The 23,123-nt window shown below is 41.9% G+C and overlaps 1 protein-coding gene across 6 annotated transcripts in view; it reads right to left on the reverse strand.

Moving 5' to 3' along the window:
- Positions 1-23,123, reverse strand: part of PTK2 (protein tyrosine kinase 2) — a 463,084-nt gene that overhangs the window by 89,955 nt on the left and 350,006 nt on the right. For 5 of the 6 annotated variants that reach the window (XM_019528216.1, XM_019528218.1, XM_019528213.1 and 2 more), the window contains 4 exons: positions 14,875-14,892; positions 10,901-10,957; positions 7,123-7,220; positions 518-602 (listed from right to left, as the gene is read on the reverse strand). In XM_019528216.1, coding sequence (XP_019383761.1) covers positions 518-602; positions 7,123-7,220; positions 10,901-10,957; positions 14,875-14,892 — 258 coding nt within the window. The remainder of the gene's footprint in view (positions 1-517; positions 603-7,122; positions 7,221-10,900; positions 10,958-14,874; positions 14,893-23,123) is intronic. The other variant, XM_019528215.1, reaches the window with a different exon arrangement.

The raw sequence follows: 23,123 nt of genomic DNA on the forward strand, positions 1-23,123 counted from the left end.
TGGTTCCTTTTCTAGTCATTATTCATAATATTCAAATAATGGGTATCCCCTTCTTTTCCTACACATGCACACAGAAAACCCTTCTCCAGGTCTAAAAAGTCTTAGCAGTCCTATTGTTAGATAAGAAGATAACACCTTTAGGAGGTGTTATAAATGCACTATAACAGGTCCCACGGGTTTTCATAATCATAGCGTGTAGTGGAGAAAGGAGGGTGTGGAAACCATACCACTCTACTATTTCAGAAAAAGTTCACTTCTGTAGTCTGGATGAGGTCAGAAATTGTTTATTTTGGAAAATGGTATTTGCATTTGCAGACATGGTATTTGCATGCATAAGCAAAGCGGCTGATTTCAGGAAATCAAATGTTGTCTGCTGCGTATCAAAGGACAGGACCAAGATTTCAAAGTAATATCACAGCAAGCTAACCTGCCTTCACTGAAGAGAAATCTGCAAAGGTACCAAGGGCTTGAAAAGCACTTACAAAAGTTAGATCAATGGAAATGTTTTAAGACTTACAGGCTTCTTGCAAGAATTTCTCTCTCACACTGTCTGAGGTGCAATTTTTACATGTTTTGATTGCAACAGCCATGGATGGGTTTTCCTGCAAAAGAGATGCTTTAAATAATACAAATAAAGCCAATCACAAATACAGACCCAAAACATTTTGGCAGTACATTTTACAAGAAAACAACTGACAGTAATGTTGAAAACTTGAAAGCATTCACACATTAAATAATCAAAATTAAACATATTAAACAACTACGTGCATTTTATATAAGATATTTGCCTATAACATAGTTAAATTTTATCAACCTTAAAGAGCTGCTTCTAATTTGTAGAAGAATTATAAAAACAGATGGCCAGCTTACCTGAATATCACTTTGCACTTTCTTACATTGTTGAAAAGGTGGATCATCCTGGACATGACATTAAGTCATGCAGAGGAATCAAATACTTTTTGCCCCTAAAAACACATTCGGGTTTTGTAACAAAGCACCCTGAGAAAAGCCACATAAAGGACTTTCTGGAGTGTCTCCAGTCTTGTGTAGGCTTCTGCGGTGCAGAAAGCTGGATGCAATTATGACTGCTGAAGCTCTTAATAATAAGCAGATTGCTATCATGATGCAAAGTAATTAAACTTTTCTGTTTAATTCACAAATTTCACAGGAGCATAGCACAAAGATTTTATGCAACAGCCTCACAATCAGCTAAAGCATGAGTTTGAAATTAAGACTTCTGTACAACATAGCTATTCAAATTAGAAAGCAGCAGAATATAGCAGACAATCTACTTTTCTTTTGGGTACACAAAATAAGACCTGTCACCCTGAAGGAGGCCTCGTGGCTAAGACGTCATCTTTAATCTTCTCTTTCTATGGTGTGTTTTACAAGTATTTTTTTTATAGGCTGCAGACAGCACAAAAAAGCAGCACCACTTTTCCTTTTGAAAAAAGCTTTAAGATGTTCACGCTTTGTTAGTACGCACAGAAAAGGAGAAACTGGAAAATTATATTTCAATGGAAAATTAAAAGCTAAACGAACTGAATGGGTAATTCAGCAGCAGTGCTCTTCAGCTTGTAACTTTGGAAGCTTCTCAAAATAACAGTTCTCCTAGGTCACAACACTGCTCCATTAAAGGCTTATCTTTCTGGTAGCTAAGCCAATATAATTAATACAACAGGTCTCCACGCTGAAGTCTTGGTCCTGTGAATATGATTCACATGTGTTGTCCCACACTAAATTCAACTGAGGTTGACATACGTTATATTAAAACCACGTGATTGCATTATCAGACATTAATTAATTAATTCATGTTATCTACGTGCCGCCCTTCGCAACACAGTCTCAGAGTGGCTCACTGCAATTAAAGCAAAAAAACCTTTAATTGCAGTAAGCAATTAAGGGCAACTGGAATAAATAAAATAATAAAGCCGAGACCCACTAAACCTCTCGTCCTGGTTTTGCTTGCTAAATGCCTACCCAAACAAGAGGGTCTTGCAGTGCGTCCAAAAGGCTCAAGCTCTTGGGCCTCGAGGAGGGAGCTCAAGAGCTGAGAAGCGGCTGCTGAGAACACCTTCCAATGTGCTTCACCAAGCAGACTTGACGTACTGATGGTACTTGTAGGAGATTGTTCTCGACTGACCTTGGGGATCATGATGAGGCATAGGAGAGAAGGTGGTCCCTGAAGTATTATTGGTCCCTGAAGTAGGTCTCAGGCTGTTCAGGATCTACGGCTAAGTACAGACAGTCAGCCAAGGGCGATTCCCCCTGCACTGCTGGGCCAGCTGCTGAGTCCCACCCCCTGCCATTCTCCGACTGACAGAAGAAGGGGAGAAGGAGCCCCCATCCTGGTGCTGAGACAGGGTCTGCCCCCATTCCCTGCTGGCCTAGATCGGACCCACTGCCTCTTCCACGCTCTCCATCACCCCAGATCCCTGCTCACTTTCGCTTTGATTAGCTGTGGCTGCCCACACTGTTTGTCCCAGGTGCCTGGCTCAGGGTGCTGGCCTCAGGACAGGGGACTCCTTCCCCCATGCCTCCCCCGTATGTCACTGATTCACACCAGCCCAGCCAACCCTTGCAGACCGGGGCTGCCAGGGCTTGTGTGTAGGGGCTGGGGGGCTCTGTTCCCCCACCTCCCCCCCAGTACTGGGCTGACAGGTACAGATAGGTTACAAAACAGAGGCATTGCTGTTTCAGCTCCATGTCAGCCTGGCAACGGGGCTGGCCCTGCTCAGCTGGAGCAGACAGTGTGGGCAGAGGAGGGAGGGTTAGCAGGGGGCCACAAGTCATCCCAGGGTTTTGGGGCCTATGATGTAACTTGTGTCAGGAGGGATCTGGGACGAACCCGATAGACTGATCTAACCTAGACTGATTTAATCTGATACTACATTCATCTAGATCTACCTTAAACCCAGTTTGGCCATTTTTAAACTGGTTTGTATGCACTGAACTTCTGTTTTGTTACAGCTTTAGACAAGTTTCTGACTGCTTATGCTGGTTTATGTATAACTTTTGCCCCTAGCCTACAGGTCAAAAATAGCACCTTGAAATGCGACTGGAAAGCTACTGGTAGCTTAATCTTTCCCAGACCAGAGGAATGACATTTTGCACCCAAAAACTTTTCTAGCATGTCTCCTAACTATAAAGTAGGACCATTGAAAGAGAGATTGCCAGACAAATGTTTCTCTCTTACTTCCTCGACTATCACAGTTACATCAATACTACATTCCTGCGTGTAGTATGAGCTACTATGACAGCTAGGGGAACATAACTTTTTTGCTTAATGGATTGACCCTGCAAGGTTCAGAGTCCCTTGACACCCTTGGGAACCAGCTGGAGTTGAGGACACCTTTTCTCTCATAGAGCGATGGCCCGAGTGCAAGTTTACTCTGTCTCCCTTTCACTTCTATTTTTACACACACACAAATGTTATGAGAATGACGCTAAGATTATACTTCATGGTTTTCAATATCTGTTTTCTGGGTCATTCACAAAGGCCAGGTGTGAACATTATATTTTTTCCAGTTTAGGTGGCCAGAAACTGGTCTATACTTGTAACAGAAGTTTAGAGCGCACAAACTTCTTTTTGCATGCTCCAAACCATTTTTAAGGACTAGTTTAAAATAATTTTTAAAGACTGGTGTTATCAGGTTTAACTGATTTAGGTTACATCTGCAGAACTTCAGAACCATATCCCCTTGTTGCAGGATGCAGTCCCCTAGCATCCCATGCTGGCCTTGTGGGTCCCTCCTAACCCCCCTCGCAGGGTGACTTGCTAGCCTTGGCCATGTGTAGCTGCTCCAAGCTGTCAGCCGTAGGTGGGGGGTGGGGGTTTGGATAGGGGGAAGGGAGGATCTGTAGTTCAGAAATTTTCTGGCTTTACACAATGGTCCTAGGTGGGGAGGGTGGCAGGAGGGGGAGTTGGGCACCTTGGGGCTCTGGGCAGCAACGGCAGGCATCCATCATGATTCCAGCAGTCGCGATTCCTACAGTCACACTGGGCTTCTGTTGCTGCCACCGGCAGTTTGCCAGGGCCCAAGGGGGCTTGGTCCTTCCTCCTGTAGGACTCTACTTTCTCTGCCACACGGTATGAGGCTATGGGCCTGTGCTGCTGGCGGGGAGGGCTCTGGTTCTGCTCCCTGGGGCTGCCCCAGCTTGCACAAGACTGAAGCTGAGCAGCACAGGCAGGAGGCACACACTCAGGCGGTGGAGGGAGGGGAGAGCTAGACTCAGCCCCGGCCAGCACACAGGGGGGAGGGGGTGGGGGGAATGGGGACACTGCAAGGTGGGGGCTTCCCCTCTGCCTGCTGTCCAGCATGGCTTCTCACCTCAGCCCTGTCCCTTCGCCCCAGCCCTGTCCCCTCACCAGTGTTCAGCTGTCAGCAGCAGCAGGCGGGAAGGGGATAGAGGGAAGGAATGAAGCCCCTAACCCTGGTCCCCATCATACCTGCCCCAACACAACTGGGGGCACCACGTGTGCTACAGAGCACTTCTGTCCCTGCTGCCTGACGCACCCTACTGGGCTGCCTGGCATGTCTCCCTGACTGCATGTCTCCCTATCAGGCTCTGGCTGGCCGCACCTGGCAGCCTGGTGTGCTTGCTTCAGGTGGTGGTGATGGGAGTACTCCATAGAGTATGGGCACCAAATTGATACCCTGGATAATCAGTGATCTTATTCACGTTATCTATAAAATATTAAGTATAGTTAACTTTAAATCAAGATTATTTTATTCTATTTTAACGTAGAAATGAAGTACTGTGTTGCAAAGCATATTCGGGAGCTCTCATTGATAAACCTTTTGTATGTAATAAGCATTAGAAAGGAGTGAAACAGTTTAAGGCTTTGCAATTAGCAAGAAACCTCAAGTATGGTGCAAGGTAGATTAACAAGGCATTATTGTGGGATAAGTTAAATAAAGAGAGAAAAATCAAATTGTTAAAAGCCAGATTTTTGGAAAGGGATGGAGGGAGAAATGATAGTGAGGATATGATTGTCTGGGCTAAACCTGGCATAACAACGCAAACATAATGGTTTTGATTAATGAAAAGCAAATGGAATTTTAAATAACATTCTAGGTAAATTTCATGCTCTTTAGGCCTTTTAAATAAGATTTCCTCTGCATCGTCTCAGTTCCTGGCCCCTAAGCATCAAGATCCTATAAGTTCATTTTCTACTCAGCCTTTAGCAACTTAGTCTGATAGTGATTACCAGCTATAGTCTGTCTAATGGCTGTTTAATATAGAAAGGTAATGAAAGAGGTAGATGAGCTGGATTCTATTATGGTCTGTATGTGCCTGACAAAATTAAAGTGTGCAAGTAGAATATAATCATTACTGGAAATAAATAAGCTGATTTTTCAGATTCCAGGTTGAGGTTAGAAGGCTGGAAGTCAGGAATCCTCCCTCTTTTCACTTCTAATCTAAACACACATGATATAAATCACTGCCTGCCACGATGCATTTTTTCAGCCTAATCTTTAAACTATGATGAAATTTCTTCCAAACAGTCAAACTGCACATTCATGATCAGTGCACTTTATTATAAAGATGTCACCCATGCAAACATTTTTTAAAGTGTCTTAAATGTTAGATCTAGATGACCTATGGAGGTCCCTTCCAGCTTTCTTCTCTACGTAATAAAACAATTAACACACAATCAGATGCTGATGATGCATAAGAAAAAAATCTCTCTGCTGGCAAGTATCTTTAAGGAAACAGTTCTTCAAAAATTAAACATGACCTGCTTTCCACACAGGACCAGATTTATCCACTTCTACCCAAGCTGAGTAAACCTTGCTTCTCAAGTACATGAACAGGGGCTACTTGAGAAGCAAGGGAAGTCTCAATACAAAGGTGGCAGTCACAATGATTTCAAAACTGTTTGTGATATTTTACCATATAACCTTGTTTAAGTCCTTATCCAAATTTAAATTGGTGCCTACTTGAGCCAAACTCTCATTAAAATCATCAGACTTTTGCTAGACTACCACTTATGGTCTAATCCAGAAAAGTATTCAAATGTCTGAACTTTAAGCATGTTAGTACCACTGTATCAATGGGATTACTCATACAGTTAAGTCCTTTGCTAGAGTATTTTGATTCTTTTGAAAAAGAAAATAAAATGTTTGATTTGGCATTAGTTTGTGTGACTGGAAGTGCAGCACTCATGAAGAGTGCCAGACTTGCACAGAAAGAGGACCAGGGAGTTGCAAGGTTCCTCACCAATATGCCTCACACCTAGTCTAAAAGGATCACATCCTGGAGTGACAGGGAGTATCCACTAAGGTCCTGATCCTGCAGTTTATAACATGAAAGATGACTGCTTTGCCAAAACAGAGCCCCACAGCCATCGGCATAGCTCTGCATGGGCACAATACTCCACTTGTGGGGTGTCAACTGCAGTTGGGGGGCCTAACGTCCTCTGCTGGGACTGGCAAAAAAAATGACCATGATAGTGTTTTGTATCACAGATATTCATTCACTTACATCTGCTACAGGCCAGCAGGCAATTTAGATTTTGGTTTAAATCGAAGTGTTTGACATCTAATATTAATCTAGGCAGTGAAGCATTTCTTTAGTGAAAGTGTAATGCAACAGGCAAGGGTGTCAAATTTCAAGAGAATTTAGTATCATACTTCTCTCAAACCACAGCCACCAATATTGGATGCTGGCCACTCAGGAAGTCAATCCCTAAGCTCTTCTGAAAATGTAAGCTGTGTGGATAATGATCACATTGTTCTCAGTTTCTCAAGACGGATAACTTAAGCTTGTTCATATGTCACCAAGATGATGAAGAGAGCACACGACTGGAGTCACTACTCCTGAGTTCTACCCCTAGGTCAGCCAGTGCTTTGAGCAGGGCCTTGAGAAAATGAGACAAGTGATTTATCCATCTGTAAAATGGGAATAATGGCAGCTGTTTTATAGGAGTACTGTGGATATTACTTAAAGTTTGTGCAGCATCTTTAACTTAGTATAAGTTTCATATATTCATTCTTATAAATACTGTTACATCAAGCCTTGATGCATCAATAGTTCAGCTCATGCAGATGAGACATATCAGGTATCTAGCAAGTTTTCTGAAAATGTGTGTAAAGGTTATAAAAAACCCTTACTTACTGGACTCATGTAAACTCCTTGATGTACATCTCCGAACTGTCCTTCACCAATACAGCGTCCTAGGTCAATTCTCTCCCTCTGAATCTCATAATCTCTGGCTGTAAGAATACAATGCATTTAAATTTCAAACTACTAATGAAAAATATTCAAAGGAAATAATCTACAAGATGCCAAACTAAAAGTAACCCACTCAAATGCCTGACGTATAAATAATTAAGATTAAAATTTGCTGCACACCAACCTATATAAATGTTGTATACACAGTGGAATCCTCTTAAGCAATTGTATGAATGAGAGCGGAGAATAAAACCCTCTGAAATCTGACTTACTAAATTAATTACTATGCATTATTTATTTCAATGCAATAAATATAATTACTTCCTTTGTAATTACAGCTGATAAAGGAATAAGGAAAGGAACAAAAATTGCTCAGGGAAATATGGATTTAACTAAGAACACCCTAAAAACGACATGTTCTTATATATTTAAGAGGTATCCACTATTTAATATTTTAGATCTCTGAACCATCAGTTGAGCCAGGAGTATTTTTAAAGAGGTGGCTGCAAGCAAAAGAACTGGAGCCAAAAGAGTGGAAAATCAAGATAAAATGAATACAAGTAGAATGATGACTGTGTCTCACATCTGACAGTGCACAACTGGCATGAAATCGACATAATAAAATGTTCTGTGATTTACACACTTGTATTAACTTGTTTTTTTAGTCGACTGGGTAAACACAAGTGTAGAAATGGCTCACTAGCTTAGCAATCAAATTTATACAGTTGCAATTGAATTATTTAGTTTTTAATTTAACTTCTGGCAGTCAAACAATACTATTTCAGGAGCTGGGAAAAACATGTATAATGTGCATTTCCATTGCCATTCTCCTTTCCACAAGAAAAAAAATTATACTCAACCAGCTTAGACCTCATTCCTGATTATTTGATGGCCTCATTAATGCTACAGAAATAAGGTCAGCTAGCTGAAAAGAGAAGTAATCAATGCCTTTTTCACTTGTATTAAAAATCCTGCATATTCCTCTTTAAAATCCCAAAGCTAACAATGAATTAGCTTAACTATATATAAGCAATGCTTATCAAAAGAAAGTGAACAGGTTTAAACTGAAAAACTCCACATCATTCCAAAACTGCAAGCATACAAAGATGGTTAAAGTGTCTCCTGTTACCTTCATCTATTCCATAGCTTTCTGCAGTGCAATTAAGAGAAAAATCAAACACTTACTTAGATATACCTTCTTAAAATTAACAAGACATTTGGTCAAATATTTCTTAATTTTTAAAAGGTAAATATATTTTAGCTTAGCCAAGATGATAACCTATCTGAGCAACTTTTAAGGTTTTACTAACACAAAACAGGTCAGTCTCTACAATCCACATTTTCTTGGTGCTATAAACAGCACACCACTGACCCACTCAGCAAAGCACTTTGCTGGATCAAGCCAAAGTGCTCAGCACCAGGAGGATTTAGCATGCAAGTAATCCCACTGAAATCCTCAGGCAAGTAAGGATTGCAGGATTATTCACGTATAAGCTACACCTTTACAGACAAATAAACACACAATTTTTCACAATTTTCTTTGATCTCAGTATTATTTTAAAGCAGATTTACACAGTAATTTACTGCATTCTATTCAAAATGTGTTTTTTCACTTTTATGAAATATATATTTTTGCTATTAAAATAATTTCCTTGTCAAGAAACCAATCTCTTCTCAGTAGCTTAGAGGTCAGGAAACTTCTCTCTTCAGGGAGGGGAACACAGTACTGCACCACCTAAGTATATCATCACCTTAAATATTAAGCATTTGATTATGGTTATCCGTTTAACTGTGTCATTTGCCCCCCACCTCCCACAACAATGCTCCTTATCTGCAGACATAGCTGGAACTTGAGGTTTTCTGCCATTTCAAGCTCCTAGTAAGTCCTTGAGACCATTTTAGGTTAGCAAGTGGTAAAGTATTAGATTGTGAAGTTCACCGCAAGCTGCAGCAGCATTTTTCACAGTAGCTTACTAGTTTCTTGTAAGAGTAGTGAACACTAAAATTCCAATTTAGTATTGCATATTAATTCAGAAAGAGCACAGTAGGGCATGTCTACACAAGACATTTACTATGGAATTGCCCGATTAGCAATATTAAATTGTTTAGCTACATGCCTTGGCCTTTTGTCTTTGAAAATGCAGATTCATGACAACCTTGTATTGTCCCCTCACCATGATCTATTCCTTCTCACTGGGCGCGTCTACACAAGACATTTACTACAGAATTGCCCGATTAGCTCCGCAGTAAAGTCTCAGCATCTACATGTGTGGCTCTATTAGGCTGCGGTAAACTAATAAAATGCTGCTGTAGGTTAGTATTTGCCAACACAAGTACTATCCTACGGTGGGATTTAATGCACTGCAATGCATACACAGATGCTGACAGGGCTGGCTGGGGTATGAGGATGCTTCAATGTAGAGGCCTAAGCAACAAACCTACATGGAATCTTCCTAATGAGGCTCTTGCTGCTATGTGCACCCCAGGAGGGCTGCAGGCTGGGGGTGCTGTGCTGGGCTCTTCCCGGGGGGAGCGTGCCCCTGGATCTGCATACAGGACAAGAATAGGCTGCTGCTGCAGGCTGGGGCTGGTGGTGACACTGGGCTCTTCCCAGTGCTCAGGGCAGGTGGTAGCACTGGGAGGGGAGCTGCTGCCACGCCACAATTTGCCATAGCTCCCCCAACCTGCCCTTCCAGCACCACTGCCAAGCACCGGGAAGAGCCCAGGAAGCCTGCTCTAGTCTTGCACTCAGATCCGAGGGCATGCACCCCCCAGGAAGAGCCGGGAGCAGCCCTCCAGTCCTCCCATGATGCACATAGCAGCAAGATCCATGCCACTCCCCGCCCTGTCCCATGCCCCGCACCCACTTACAGTTCTCTCCGTTTTGCTCCCTGCTGCAGCCCCAGGCCTCTGCTTCTCCCCACTCACCCCAACGCCTGCTGCAGCTGCTTGCAGCCACTGGGCTGCACCGTGGCCCAACCCCCCCCCAGGGCTCTGCTTGTCCCCACTCACCGCAGTTTCTGAGCTGCACCAAGCTGCGGTGCAGGCAGGCGGTGTTGGCTGTTCCTAGGTCTGCTGCAGCAGGAGCTGGGGTGAGTGGGGACAAGTGGAGACCTGGGGGATTCGGGACACGGCACGGTGCAGCCCAGTGGCTGCAGGCAGCTAGTGTCGGCCACTCCCACAGCAGCTGCAGCTGGGGCTGAGTGGGGCCCTGGCCCCACGGCCCTTTCCCCTCCCCATACAGACTTATCTACTTGGGGGGGCAGCACCTATGCCAATCACATACGAGTGAATTCACCTCCCATATAATGAATTTTGGGCATAAAAAGTGTCATCGCATAAGAGCAAATTTGCACATACAGGACCCACAAAATTCGTGGGAAACCTGTATATGAAGCCTGTTCAAATTATTTTTGGCTCAAGCAAATTTTATTAACCTCCTCACCCACTCAGCACTACATTCATTCACAACTTTAAATTCTGTGCTTTGACATGAGACAGAAACCTACTGCAACAAAATTTACTATGGCAAATGCAACAGAATGTGACTGTCTGCTTCGGAGACTGGATTTGAAAGGCCACAGCATTCACAAGAGTATAGCTACGTACAGTAAATGTTTTTTGTGAGCCTGTTACTTGGGGCTTTGAAATGCAAGACACAGTGTTTGTAAAACCTAAGAAACTTTGAAGTCTAAGTTCTGAAGTGAACCAGCACACTTACTTGAGGGCATTGTGTAAGTATCTTCTTCATCTATAATCTCCGCATAGTCATCTGTTTCTGTAAGGAAGGAATCAGAGAGTTTTGGGAAAAAGACATACTAAAAGAAGTTTAAAACACTTTGTATCCCCAAGCCCCACAAATACAGTCAGAAATGCACCTAAACCCCCAGTTTTCACCGCTGCTGAAATTCATTTCGGAAAGACATGACTCAAATCTGCTCATGCATGAATCATGGAAATGAAGATGACCTCGTTGTCCCCTATGTTACAGTACGGAGGCTTGTCTATCAGGGAGTAGAAGGGGAGTTAGCATCTACTTTTAAAAGTATTAGCTCTATAATGGAAATCAATTAGTTTACATTGAAGACTTCTTTAAAAAAAATCCTCTGATTTATTAATAATGAATTCTTCACACCTAACCCTTGTTAGCAATGGACAGACACTGCAAATAACAGAAGGTTAAACTTTTTCATTTTTTTGAATGAACTGCAAATAAAATAGCCCTTTACACTACAGGATTTGCTGTGTCACAGGTAAAACAAGCTGTGTCCCAGGTCATTATAATGTGCACCAACTATTTAGTGTATGATTTTCTGTGGGTGGCAAGGTGTATACACTTTCCAGTTTTCTTGGAGAGTAAAGATTTCTAGAACTGGTACTCTCTCTTTGTACCTGTTATCTGCCCTATTAATCTAAGCTTGTTTAGTTTATAGAAAATTCACTTCAATAACTCTCTTTCCTAAGAGTGTTACCAAGACCTGGTATCTCATAAAGCTTATAGTTAGGAAGAAAAAAAAACCTATTTACTTTCTCTGTTTATTTAACAGCATCCCCCAAATGTTCTAGGTGGTAAAACGTTATATAGGAAGATAACTTCTCTTCCCTAAAGAGCTTTCAGTAGCACTAACTGTGTAACAAGCAGGCAATACCTGCTTCCAGAAACATAGCCCATGACAATGGTTTAATTGGATTTGGTCACCTAAGTGATTTGTTTTTCAGAAGGTACAAAGCATCTAACAATTCCTACCAACATAAATGGGTATTTCCAGCTTGCTCGGCAACTTCAAAAAAAATCAGACCTTGTCAGGGTACCTACCCCTGGATTTAGGTGGCTAACTAGGTATTTATCTCAGAAAAAATTCTGCCAAGTTGTTCAGGATTCCTACGTGAAAGCTTTTTAAAAAGAAGACATTGTTTTTTGGATTAATCTGTGACAATACGCTGTGTTTTTGAAAAAAGGGGCAGGGAAATTCTGTTACTTTTTCTTTCTTGCTGGGTCATTTCCATTCAGGACTCCACGAAACAGAATAGTGTATTGAGTACTCAAGGGATGTATGGTAAGAGTTTGCTGAGTTTAAATTGGAAACGTATCAAAAGGAGAAGGAGATCAATTTATACACTTTTTCTTGTTTCACTCTTCACTCCTTTTCTCTACCAAGACTAGCCTCAGTCTGAGTAATGTTGGTCTAAAGAATTAACATCCATTGGCAAGGAACTATTTAATTTACAAGGATACTGATGTAACTGATAGGTCATTCTGTTTTCTTGTGATATTGTGGTCAAGGAATGTGAACTTGTTACAGTGTTTCTATTTCATGCCAGCTGCTGATGTATCTGCCCCTACTTTGGGAGGTACCAGAGAACAGATAAGGCACATACAAGCAACCTGAGCTTACTGTTGTTTTTCAACATCTTAAAAAGGAATTAAAGTCCTGTGGTTTGGAACTCAATGGACAGTCACAAATACAATCTGTCACAATACTAAAACAAGGAACGGTTTTTATAAAGTGTGAAAAGTGGCTTCAAATTTAAGAATAGTTGATTTCTAATCTAGGAGAGAACAACGGCTACATTAGTAGCTTCAAGCCTTTAAGGAACATAAGCACTTTCCTCTCCATACTCTAACGAATGTTTAAAGGGAACAAAAATAAGAACTGAGGAAAAGGCTCATCTAAGTCTCCAGCACCTTCTGGGAGTAATGGGAACCTGCAGCAACACTCCTGCTAAAATCTTGTCCAGAAGGAGTTGTGGCCATCAGTTTTAAAATGACCCAAAACAAAGATTACAAGACCTTTTTGCAGTCTTTACACTGAGACAGGATCTCAAAGATATCCTTGAGCTCAAACAGAATTGATGAGCTTAAAACAAAAAAATTACTCAGTGAGATACTTTGGCATGTATCGTATCAGATATAACACCACAAAATCGTAATGCTTCTTTCTGGCCTTGGGGGGAGGATATATCAGTGAAGCGATCAGAAGGGACAGAATTTCTGGCAGCCTAAGTTTTGAATCCCCTGGCAATCCATATATAAAAGGAAATAAAGAGGTCTAAGTTGCATTTGTGTTGCACCTTCAAAAACAGTTCTGTCCTTTCTAACATATTGGCCAACCCTGGCATCACTGATATTACAAACATTCATGAACCTCTTTCAGACAGACAGTATTACTGCTAGAAGCAGGACACATTTATTAGGCACTAGGAAAACACATCCCAGTATGGTAGGTCTACAGCACCTGCTCCAGATTCTTACTTCTCTTTTTAAAGATTAACATTCTTTTGGAAATGTTCCGCATCACTTTCTCTACCAGAGATTTTTCAAATATTTGTTACGGTCCTTAACTTACATTGTTTCCTATTTTATACTGTCCTGTAAGACCTAGTAGGGTTAGAGTGTGGAGGATCAACAGCAGTATAACTCCTGAGCTTATGCTATGAGCCATAAGACTTCTACGGTCAAACAGCAAACTTCAGTGGTGCTGCTTGAGCATGTTTAACAGGCAAAATGAAAATCAGCAAAATCTGGTTATACTTTCTGTTCATTTAATCAGAGGAAGACCGAGGCACTGACTTTTTTTTTTCCTTATATTTTATACACTTGTATATACCTTCTTTGAGACCATCAACTTATTCATCTCCTAATTATTGTAAATCAAAACGATATGCACTACTAATACTAGACTGTTTTCAGTAATACTGTATTATATTGGTGCTTCTAAATTTTCAGAACTCGGGGATTTGGGGTGTCTAATTTGAAATTTTTTAAAGGGTCTTATTTTAACTGCACTGTTGCTCAACAATTTCTTTTTAAAATGTTTAAAAAGGTGTATTAGTTAGACTTCCATAAATGGGAAACTCCACACTATCAGGCACTGATTTATGCATGTGTATGATTTTACACAGATGTGTGTGGACTTTTTTCCACAAGTTGTTGGGAGACAAGTAGAAGACAACATTATTTAAATTGTTTAACACCCACCACTGGCTTTGGGATGCGCATTTCAATTTTAAAGCTAAGTACCTGAAATCACTGCTCACTTAAAAAAAACCCCAAAAAACAAGAGATATTTTAGGTGTAAAACTTGAATTTCAGTTACACCAGAAGACTTTATAATAAAAACCTACCCACCATTATATATACTTAACCTCAAATTCTCTGTATTGTATAGCTTTCTTTCATCCATGGAACATAACCAACAAGTAGCAAAACTCATGGATATTACCATGCTTTTGAAGAGCAAGCATCACACAATGGAATCATTTGCCAGTTTGCATCACATCAATTGACCTCATTTATTGAAGAGAAGTCCCTTTAATTAATTTTGTCTAGCTTATTCCTGTTATTTTAATCATAAGGAACAATCACTTTAAAACCTCCCAAAATCTCACTTCAATGCCAGAAGTCTCACTGCAAGCGCATGCAATTTAGCCTTCACTACTTGACTTCTGAAATGTTACCAAACACATTGCATAGTGTTTGAAAAGCTTTTCTTTGTTCAGTTCACCTAACAGAAAATAGCAGTCAAGTCATTTTAAAAGGTACAATGTTCATACCATACCAGCTAATCTCTAATGCATGTTTTTCTTTTTTGTACTATAATCTGTATAAAAATTAACAGCTGAAATGTGTGTTAGTGATACGGACACAAAGGCTGCATATTGCACGTTAGTAACACGCAGACTAGAAAACATTACCGTCCCCACTAATTTCATCTGCAGATCCAGGTGGCATGCAAGGAGAGAGAAAAACAGAAGGGAGGGAGAAGGGGGAGAAAGGAAAAAAAAAGTGGGGGAGAGAGAGGGAAAATATACTATTAAATTCATGAGAAACCAAAAGTATATTAAGACTGCAGTTATAAATATACACTAACTCAAGAGAAACCAGAAAAAGAGTGCAACTTAAGACTTTTCACCTAAAACCCAAGGGGCTTAGACACAATCAGCTCAGAGCCAGCGATGGAATGCAGGGTAGCAGTTTTGTTACATAAAGTTCAACCAAATAGAGTTAGAAAATAAACCAGTTGGTACAGTGCACCATATTATGCACTGTTAAATTTTAGTTCAAATTAAACTTTCACCACAATACAGATCTCTTGGGGCTGGATGAGCTACACTAATTTATACCAACTGTGGATTTGGTCTCTAAAACTCTGCATGTACAATTACATCTTCTTGATAATAGTTAGTGCTACCTCTTTTGAATGGAAGATACTCCTACACTTGCTTAGATGCCAAAAAGAGCTGGAAAAAATATATATTCACTAAACTAAGCATACCAGAGTTATATGAATTTGCGATTGAAGTTATAAGCAACAAACAGGGCAAGTCCATTGGGCACTTGGTTCAGATTAACACTGATATTCTGGATTTAGCATAGCGGCTCTCTACCATAGCACATATTCACGCCAAAAGGTGAGGCACATGAAGTATTGATTGAAAATCAAACTAAAATTCAAAACACATTCTATAATGAAAAATTAATGCACCTTTTATTATACCAGTTCTTCCATTATGGCTCCCTCACCCTGCCAAAGCCAAAGACTGTCCAGACAAAGCTGGACTACACAACAGCCAGCATTGCTACGTTCACTCCAATTATGTGATCTTAACTAACGTTTACTGTTGCCATTCTACGTCATTCACTCGCATGCTGCATCAGGGGTCCAAGAATGCAATCCGAGTGTGCTACTGCCAGAAAGAAATGGAGAGATTCAGTGGCTGAATAGTTGAAGAAAATGACTAAATCGTTTGCCATAGCAGTGTATTACACCTTGAATAAACTCTCCCATGAAAACGGCAGCCTGCAAGTACATGAGGCATCTCACTGGAAATCAAATTGGAGGGGGCAGCAGAAATTTAATTTGTTATTCTTGGAACTCTGTTTACCTGAAGCTGGGGTAAAACTGTGCACAGACAGTCAAAGAGTTAGTGTATTCAGCTTTTAAGTTAATAAGGCAGCCTGTACAAAGAGCAGTGCAGTACCCTTAGGCGAAGGCTCATGGGAACAGAAGACGAAAGGGAGAAAGCGCCTAGCTTTCTTTACTTTATGCTGACAGTGATTGACTCCTTTACAAAGAGGCAAGAAAAGGAAAGAGAAAAACAGAAACAAATTATTTGGAAATAAAAGAAAAGGAAGACTGGAAAGCACATCTGCACAATATGACTATGAAAGCAAAGGTTTACATTACAATTCTGTATCTAAAAGATGAGGTTTTAAATTCTTCTGTAAACTATAAACTGTATTTATGTTACTTCAGCAATAAAATTATTTTGACATTTTATTTCAAAAAGTGACTTGGAATAGATTCTAAAGTCAACATTTGCCACATAACGACTAACAAATATTACTCATTAAGGATAACCCAAACCCTACCTCCTTTGCATACTGAAATCAAACTCTACAACTAGGCTAACTGCTTGCAAATTCTGACGTCTGAAAGGAAGCTGCTGTTCTTTTCTGGAAAGGTATCCGCATCTTGCAGGAGCACAACACAGACACATGCAGCTCCTCTCTCCCCACTAAAACCAACCCTGAAATGCATTTCCCCATTAAACCAAATAGGGAAGCATTCCTCTCATTCTGCGATTAGACCTGCCAACTACACAGCTGTTGTAATTCTCTTAGGGTGCGTGGAGAAACCCCTTCCAACGACTATCCTTACCCAGAGCCGGCCTTAGGGGAAATGGCACTCTGGTGAACTTGGCCCTCCCACCAAGTCTCTGGCATTGTGTGTGTGGGAGGTGTGTGCGTGTGCAGGGCACACGTGCCCCAACAGCTGTGGGTGGCAAGGGACCCCATGGGCTAGTTCAGGACAGCACATGCCTGTTCACCTGAGATGGTGCCTGGTGCTGGGCAGCAGGGGCTCAGTGTGGGGTGGCAGGAGGACAGGCAGGCGGGCTGCACATAGAGCTGCCTAACAGAAAGCCCAGCTCCAGTGGCAGGGCACTGTCACCCAGCATTGCCCGTGCCTTCACCCTTGGCAGTGCTGGTTGTGGTTGAGGGGGCAGTGGGGGCTGCAGTTCAGCCTCCAGCACTAGCCTTGGTCAACAGTCTGGGGCCACACAGCTGCATTGCTTTCTCACTGGGCACCATCGCCTTGCCTTTGGCTCAGCCCTTGGTGCTCTCCTCCCAGCCCATCATGCGCCCTGATAGTGCTCATCACTTGGAGGCCTTTTATTGCACTGCTCTGGCTGGTTGGCTCCAATCAGGCCTTGGCACTGCAGGGGGTGGCGGGCCCTGTTGCCTAGCCCCTGGGATTAGTTGCACTGCAGTTGTCCAGTGGCTCCTGCCTGGCACGAGTGGCAGGATGGGGGGCGGGGAGACTGTGTGTGCATGCATATGTGTGTGGCACCTCCCTGATTGTGGCATCTTGGGCAGTCACCTATTCCTATTCCTCTGTCCTTCCCCTCTTCTGTCTCCAAAGAAAGAGCAGCTTGCTGCTCCAGGCCATCACAACTCTTCTCAGGATCTGACAGAAATTTTGAGAAAGACAAAAGAGGAAGAAGGAACCTGTACCATTTTCACAACCTGGGAGGCAAAAGCAGAAAGAGCTCAAGAAGAGCCCTGTTTCTCTCTCTTTCCCCGTCCTTTTGTTAACGAATTGCTTTCTACTTCTCCTTTTCTTCCCTTCTCTTCTTCTCCACCTCAGCAACTCCAACTCCAGCATGTGCACGTGTGGGGGGGGGGGGGGAGGGGGGTAAAAAATTTTTTGGCATGCGGTGTTTTGGGGGGGGGGGGGGGAAGGGGAGAATGGTTACAGAATTATTAGGGACCTGTGCTTTCTTGGGAGGAAGTGGGAAACTCCACACCATCAGGCACTGATTCATAGATTTATAGACACTAGGGATGGAAGAGACCTTGGAAGATCATCGAGTCCAGCCCCCCACCCCAGGGGCAGGAAGTCAGCTGGGGTCATGGGATCCCAGCAAGATAAACATCCAAATGTTTCTTGAAGGAGTTTAATGTAGGCACCTGAACCACCTCCGGTGGCAGGCTAGTCCAGACCTTGGGGGCTCGGACAGTAAAGAAGTTCTTCCTTATGTCTAGCCTGAAATGGTCATGGAGGATTCATGCAGATTTGGATGATTTTACACAGATGTGTGAGTGTGTGTGTGTGTGTGTGTATTTTCTGCCACATGCTGTCAACTTTAAACAGACGAGTTTAAAGGGCGACTCAATTATACACAGCTTATGCTTTGCTGAGATGTTAATTAATTAGGAGCCAGAACAAGGGGATAAAAGATTTACCACTGTGCCCAGAAAATAAAATAAATAAAACAAAAAGATCTTTTATAACAGCCCAAGAGAGCAATTGCAAACAAATACAAATAGCTGGCGATCTTCTAATACAGGGGTGTCAAATTCATTTGGCCATGTGGGCCAGATAAACTGGGCTTTCGGTTCATGGCTTGGACTGGATCCACAGACCGGCCTCACATGCTGAATCTGCAGCATGTCCTGGAGCAGCAGAAGCGGGTGCCACTGGAAAAGTACCCTCGTTTTTTAAGCCTTCGATCTGGTATCCCACGATCACCTCTCAGCTAAACTGGCTACATCTACAGATGAAAGGGACTTGGGGGTCATGATTGACCACAAGATGAACATGAGCCTCCAGTGTGATGTTGCAGCTATTAAAGTGAGCAAAATGCTGGCTTGCATCCATAGATGCTTCTCAAATAAATCCCAGGACGTCATTCTCCTGCTGTACTCGGCCTTGGTGAGGCCGCAGCTGGAGTACTGCGTCCAGTTTTGGGCTCCACAATTCCAAAAGGATGTGGAGAAGCTTGAGAGAGTGCAGAGGAGAGCGCCGCGCATGATCAGAGGTCAGGAAAACAGACCTTATGATGACAGGCTGAGAGCCATGGGGCTCTTCAGCCTGGAAAAGCGCAGGCTCAGGGGTGATCTGGTGGCCACCTATAAGTTGATCACGGGTGCTCATCAGGATCTGGGGGAACGTCTGTTCACCAGAGCGCCCCAAGGGATGACAAGATCGAACGGTCACAAACTCCACCGCGACCGATTCAGGCTGGACAAAAGAAAGAACATCTTCACTGTCCAAGCCCCCAAGTTATGGAATAGACTGCTGCCGGAGGCAGTTCAAGCACCTACTTTGAACGCCTTCAAGACACATTTGGATGATTATCTTGCTGGGATCCTATGATCCCTGCTGACTTCCTGCCCCTAGGGCAGTGGGCTGGACTCGATGATCCTCCGGGGTCCCTTCCAGCCCAAATGTCTATGAAATCTATGAAGGGATTAGGGAAAAGGTACTGGAATAGCACTAGTGGAAGACCAGTACTGAAATGGAAGAGCACGTATGTAGCAATGCACAATATCCAGGGCTTAAAGAACTGATCAATCCTTGGCTTCTCAGTTGTGATGGCAAATGAGCTAATACTATATTCAGACAGGCGACTTGGAAAGAAAGAAGCTCAGCCCAATACTTTCTGCATCTAAATTCATGCAATTCCAGATTTTCTTTTTATGTGCTAGAATCACAAGTTCAAAACTGGTGCAACTATCTTCCATGAATGAAAATAAATAAGAGATTGCATGAAGTGAAGATGTTGCTCAAAGGTCATTTCAAGTTTCTTTGTTAAGGAGCTTACACAATGCAGCCCTAGAATGAATGCCACTTGAAACCATTTCCAGTGTTCAGCATAACTTCCAGCTGGCATTATCATGTGCTTTTGCCTTTTACTTGAGGGCACGCAAAGCTTCTGAGAGTGAAAGCAGACTTAACTGCTTTTTCTGTACAGAACAAAGCAGCTCACTAAAACAAAAGCACCTTGAAAGACTGTCAGACTGGAAGAAGATTACCAGTGGAGTTCTCCACTGATATCGCTCTTGGAACTCATCTAAGTTAATAGTTTTTTTAAAGCTCTTAGCAGAAAAAGTCAGAGTGTGGTAATGAAATCTGCTGGTGACACAAAGTTGAGAGGCACTGTCAACATGGAAGAAAATCAGGATCTCACATAAGAAGAAACGGATGACCATGAAGCCTGAAGTAAAATAAAGGAATGAAATTCAACAGTACAAAGTACAAGGTCACATAGGGACTAATAAATACTTCTGCTCTGGGATGAGGCTACGATGGCCATCAACAGAGGACAGTCCGGTTTTCTGCTACTTGGTCCTCTAGTCATATGAAACCCAATGCCTTTATGTCCTCTATTTTTCTCTTCAAGAGTAAAATAGAGGGCATAAAGGTGCCCGGTTTCATATCAATAGAGGATAGAGGACAACTGAGCTGTCCTCTATGATGGCCACCCCAGATGAAGCTCATCAGTTAGAAATGGCTGGCGAGGAGAAACACCTGGGGATAACGGTCAAACAAAGCAGGACTATGAGACAACAACATGATGCGGCAACAAAACTGGTAAGTGTTAACCTAGAATTATTCACTGTGTGTGGTATTTCCAGCAGGCATAGGGAATTATTAATGCCATTAAATGAGGCCCTGGTGAGACTCCTTCAGGACAGCAGGGCTCAATTTTGGACACTCACCTTCAAGCAACAATAATTAAAGCTAAAACTGGAACAGAGAAATGCTACTAGAATTATCAGGGGAGTGGAAAGGCAAGCTTATGAGAGGAGACTATAAGCAAGTCTATTTGGCCTCCATCCTGACAAGGGCCACCAGGAAGGAAATAAGCATCATGAGCTGGCAGATCAGCAGGGGAGATGGCTTGGGAGTGGTCTGGAGCATGTGTCTGTGGTCAGCGCGTGTGCTGTCCAACCTTGCTAAATGATGGCTGGAGATAGTGACTGCTCTGTTTGAATACATCAGGAGCTAAATGCTGGAAAGGATGAAGAGCCTTCATATGGGAGCAAACTGCTTACGCACACAGGTGTACTTCTCCTACAAGGCAATTTTAGTGTCTGGTACTAATAATGCTGATAAGCCAGTCCCCTGGATTTGTAAATGATGGAAATCATTTAAGTCACAAGGGAAGCTTTCTGGCAGCACCTAGAGGATTCACAGCACTGCAGCACAAATGTGTGCAATCTTTTTAATGAGAAGCAGTAAGCTACTGGACATTAACAGCAGACTGACAAAATCTCAGCACGCTGGTGCCTGAATCCTCCTGGCAAAATATCCAGATGGAGAAAAGCAATAAAAAACTCCCCACAAAAACCACCATCTAAGAATGTGTTTATATAACTTTCAATCTCAATAAGATCTAATTAAAATGTTTAGAATATTTAAGCTCCACATTCTAATCATTTCCTCAACCATGAATTGGATAGCTGTGCATGTAACAATATGCATTTTGAAACAGTTTGGGAATAAATAGTTCTGGTTATGCTGATGTTTCCATTTAAAGATATGCTGTTTCCATCTGTAGAGGAATAGAGAGAAACAGGGTGATAATATAAATATGAATTTGTATATATAGGCCTCTCAGGCAATTTTGTTTCTTTCCATTGTCTCTCTCTTAAACATGCACTTACAGACAACTTTGGGGATGAAGCTGAACCCAAGTTTTAGGGATTTTCTTCCTTTTTATAGGATTATTTTAAGCATTTGTGTGTATGGAGTTTTGTTACGTCTTCACTACAATAATATAATAGCAACGTAGAAAAGAGATGCTTTAAAATGTTGTAGCTGTAACATAGTAAATTAGTGCCTGATCTGCAGACATTTGCCTATTCAACGTGAGCTCTCCATTTACATCGTTCTGTGGCCTGCCACTGTAGGCTGGCTACCCTTGCTGTAGAGCATTAGCTCACGGTGTATAAGATGGCTCTAAAGTAATTTGAACAGAAGCAGTTTATGGAAAATTATGGAATTATTTAAAATAAATGGCTGCTAATCAGGGGCAGTAGACTGAACAAAAAATCATGAGCTGGAAAAAAACAACAGTTCAGTCTGATGCCACAACAATCCATAAAGAATACCAACTGAAACCTGTGGTGTCAGTACACTACACTACATTTTGAAGTGCCTATAAATACTAATATAATAGGCATTTAATTAATTCCAAGTAAATCTATTTATTTCTAATCAGTACTAACTCTACTGGGAGAGTATATGAATCTACTAATACACATGCACATGCCAGGATGTACATTGTATTATATTTTCAAAAGGGCACTGCTTGTGTATATGAGATTGACTGATTGAGGGGTTGTACTTGGTCTCCTTCTATAACGTTTTGGTGCTAGCCCTTTTATGGCACTTTGGAAAAAAAATTGGGGGGATAGGGGTAGTTGGGATTCTATGTACATGTGTACACACATATCCACATGTACAGGTACAAGCATAAAGGATGGGTTTGCATTTGGTACAACAATATAAATGGAGAGTCACCAAAAGTCCACAGAAGCAAATCCAACACAATGCACAAATCCATCTATCCATTTCTGACACACAAGCAATTCTTTTGAGTTGAGCATGACTTGTGCCTATGACAAGAATTTGACCTGCTGGAAAAAAAACAGCATGATTCATCACTGTATCAGCCCCAATTTGAAAAAAATAAGGTTATGACAAATCATCAAGCCAAAGAAAACGTGTGCATCAGACAGCAGTCGATACTCTGTTTCTAACTCAACTCCCATTGCTTAGGGTACTACTATTACTGGATATTCTACAATACATGGAAGGATGAGTTTTCCTAGAATTTTGAACTTTGGTGCTTTTCTCGGTTTATCTTAGGATCAGGAGTAAAGCTGTTAAGACTGACTCTATTTTTAAAGGATGTGCTGTAGCTTTTACAGAAGTTACAGGATTGCTGTGAGAATCAATGGGTGAAAAATCAATGGCACGTGATAAGCCTGAAGTCAGAGTGGTTCATGATTATGTTTCCTTTTTGCCTTAGTATCTGAGAAAGGAAGCTAAAGCAGTTTAGCATGGCCAGAATGCAAAGCAGCAACATAACATGCCCATTTGTGACACACTGGTATTTTTTAAGTCATTAATTATCTCAATGCTTGGTGA

The sequence above is a fragment of the Gavialis gangeticus genome, unplaced genomic scaffold, assembly GCF_001723915.1.
Source record: "Gavialis gangeticus isolate Ggan-Ray unplaced genomic scaffold, GavGan_comp1, whole genome shotgun sequence".
In the NCBI taxonomy this organism is placed as follows: domain Eukaryota; kingdom Metazoa; phylum Chordata; order Crocodylia; family Gavialidae; genus Gavialis; species Gavialis gangeticus.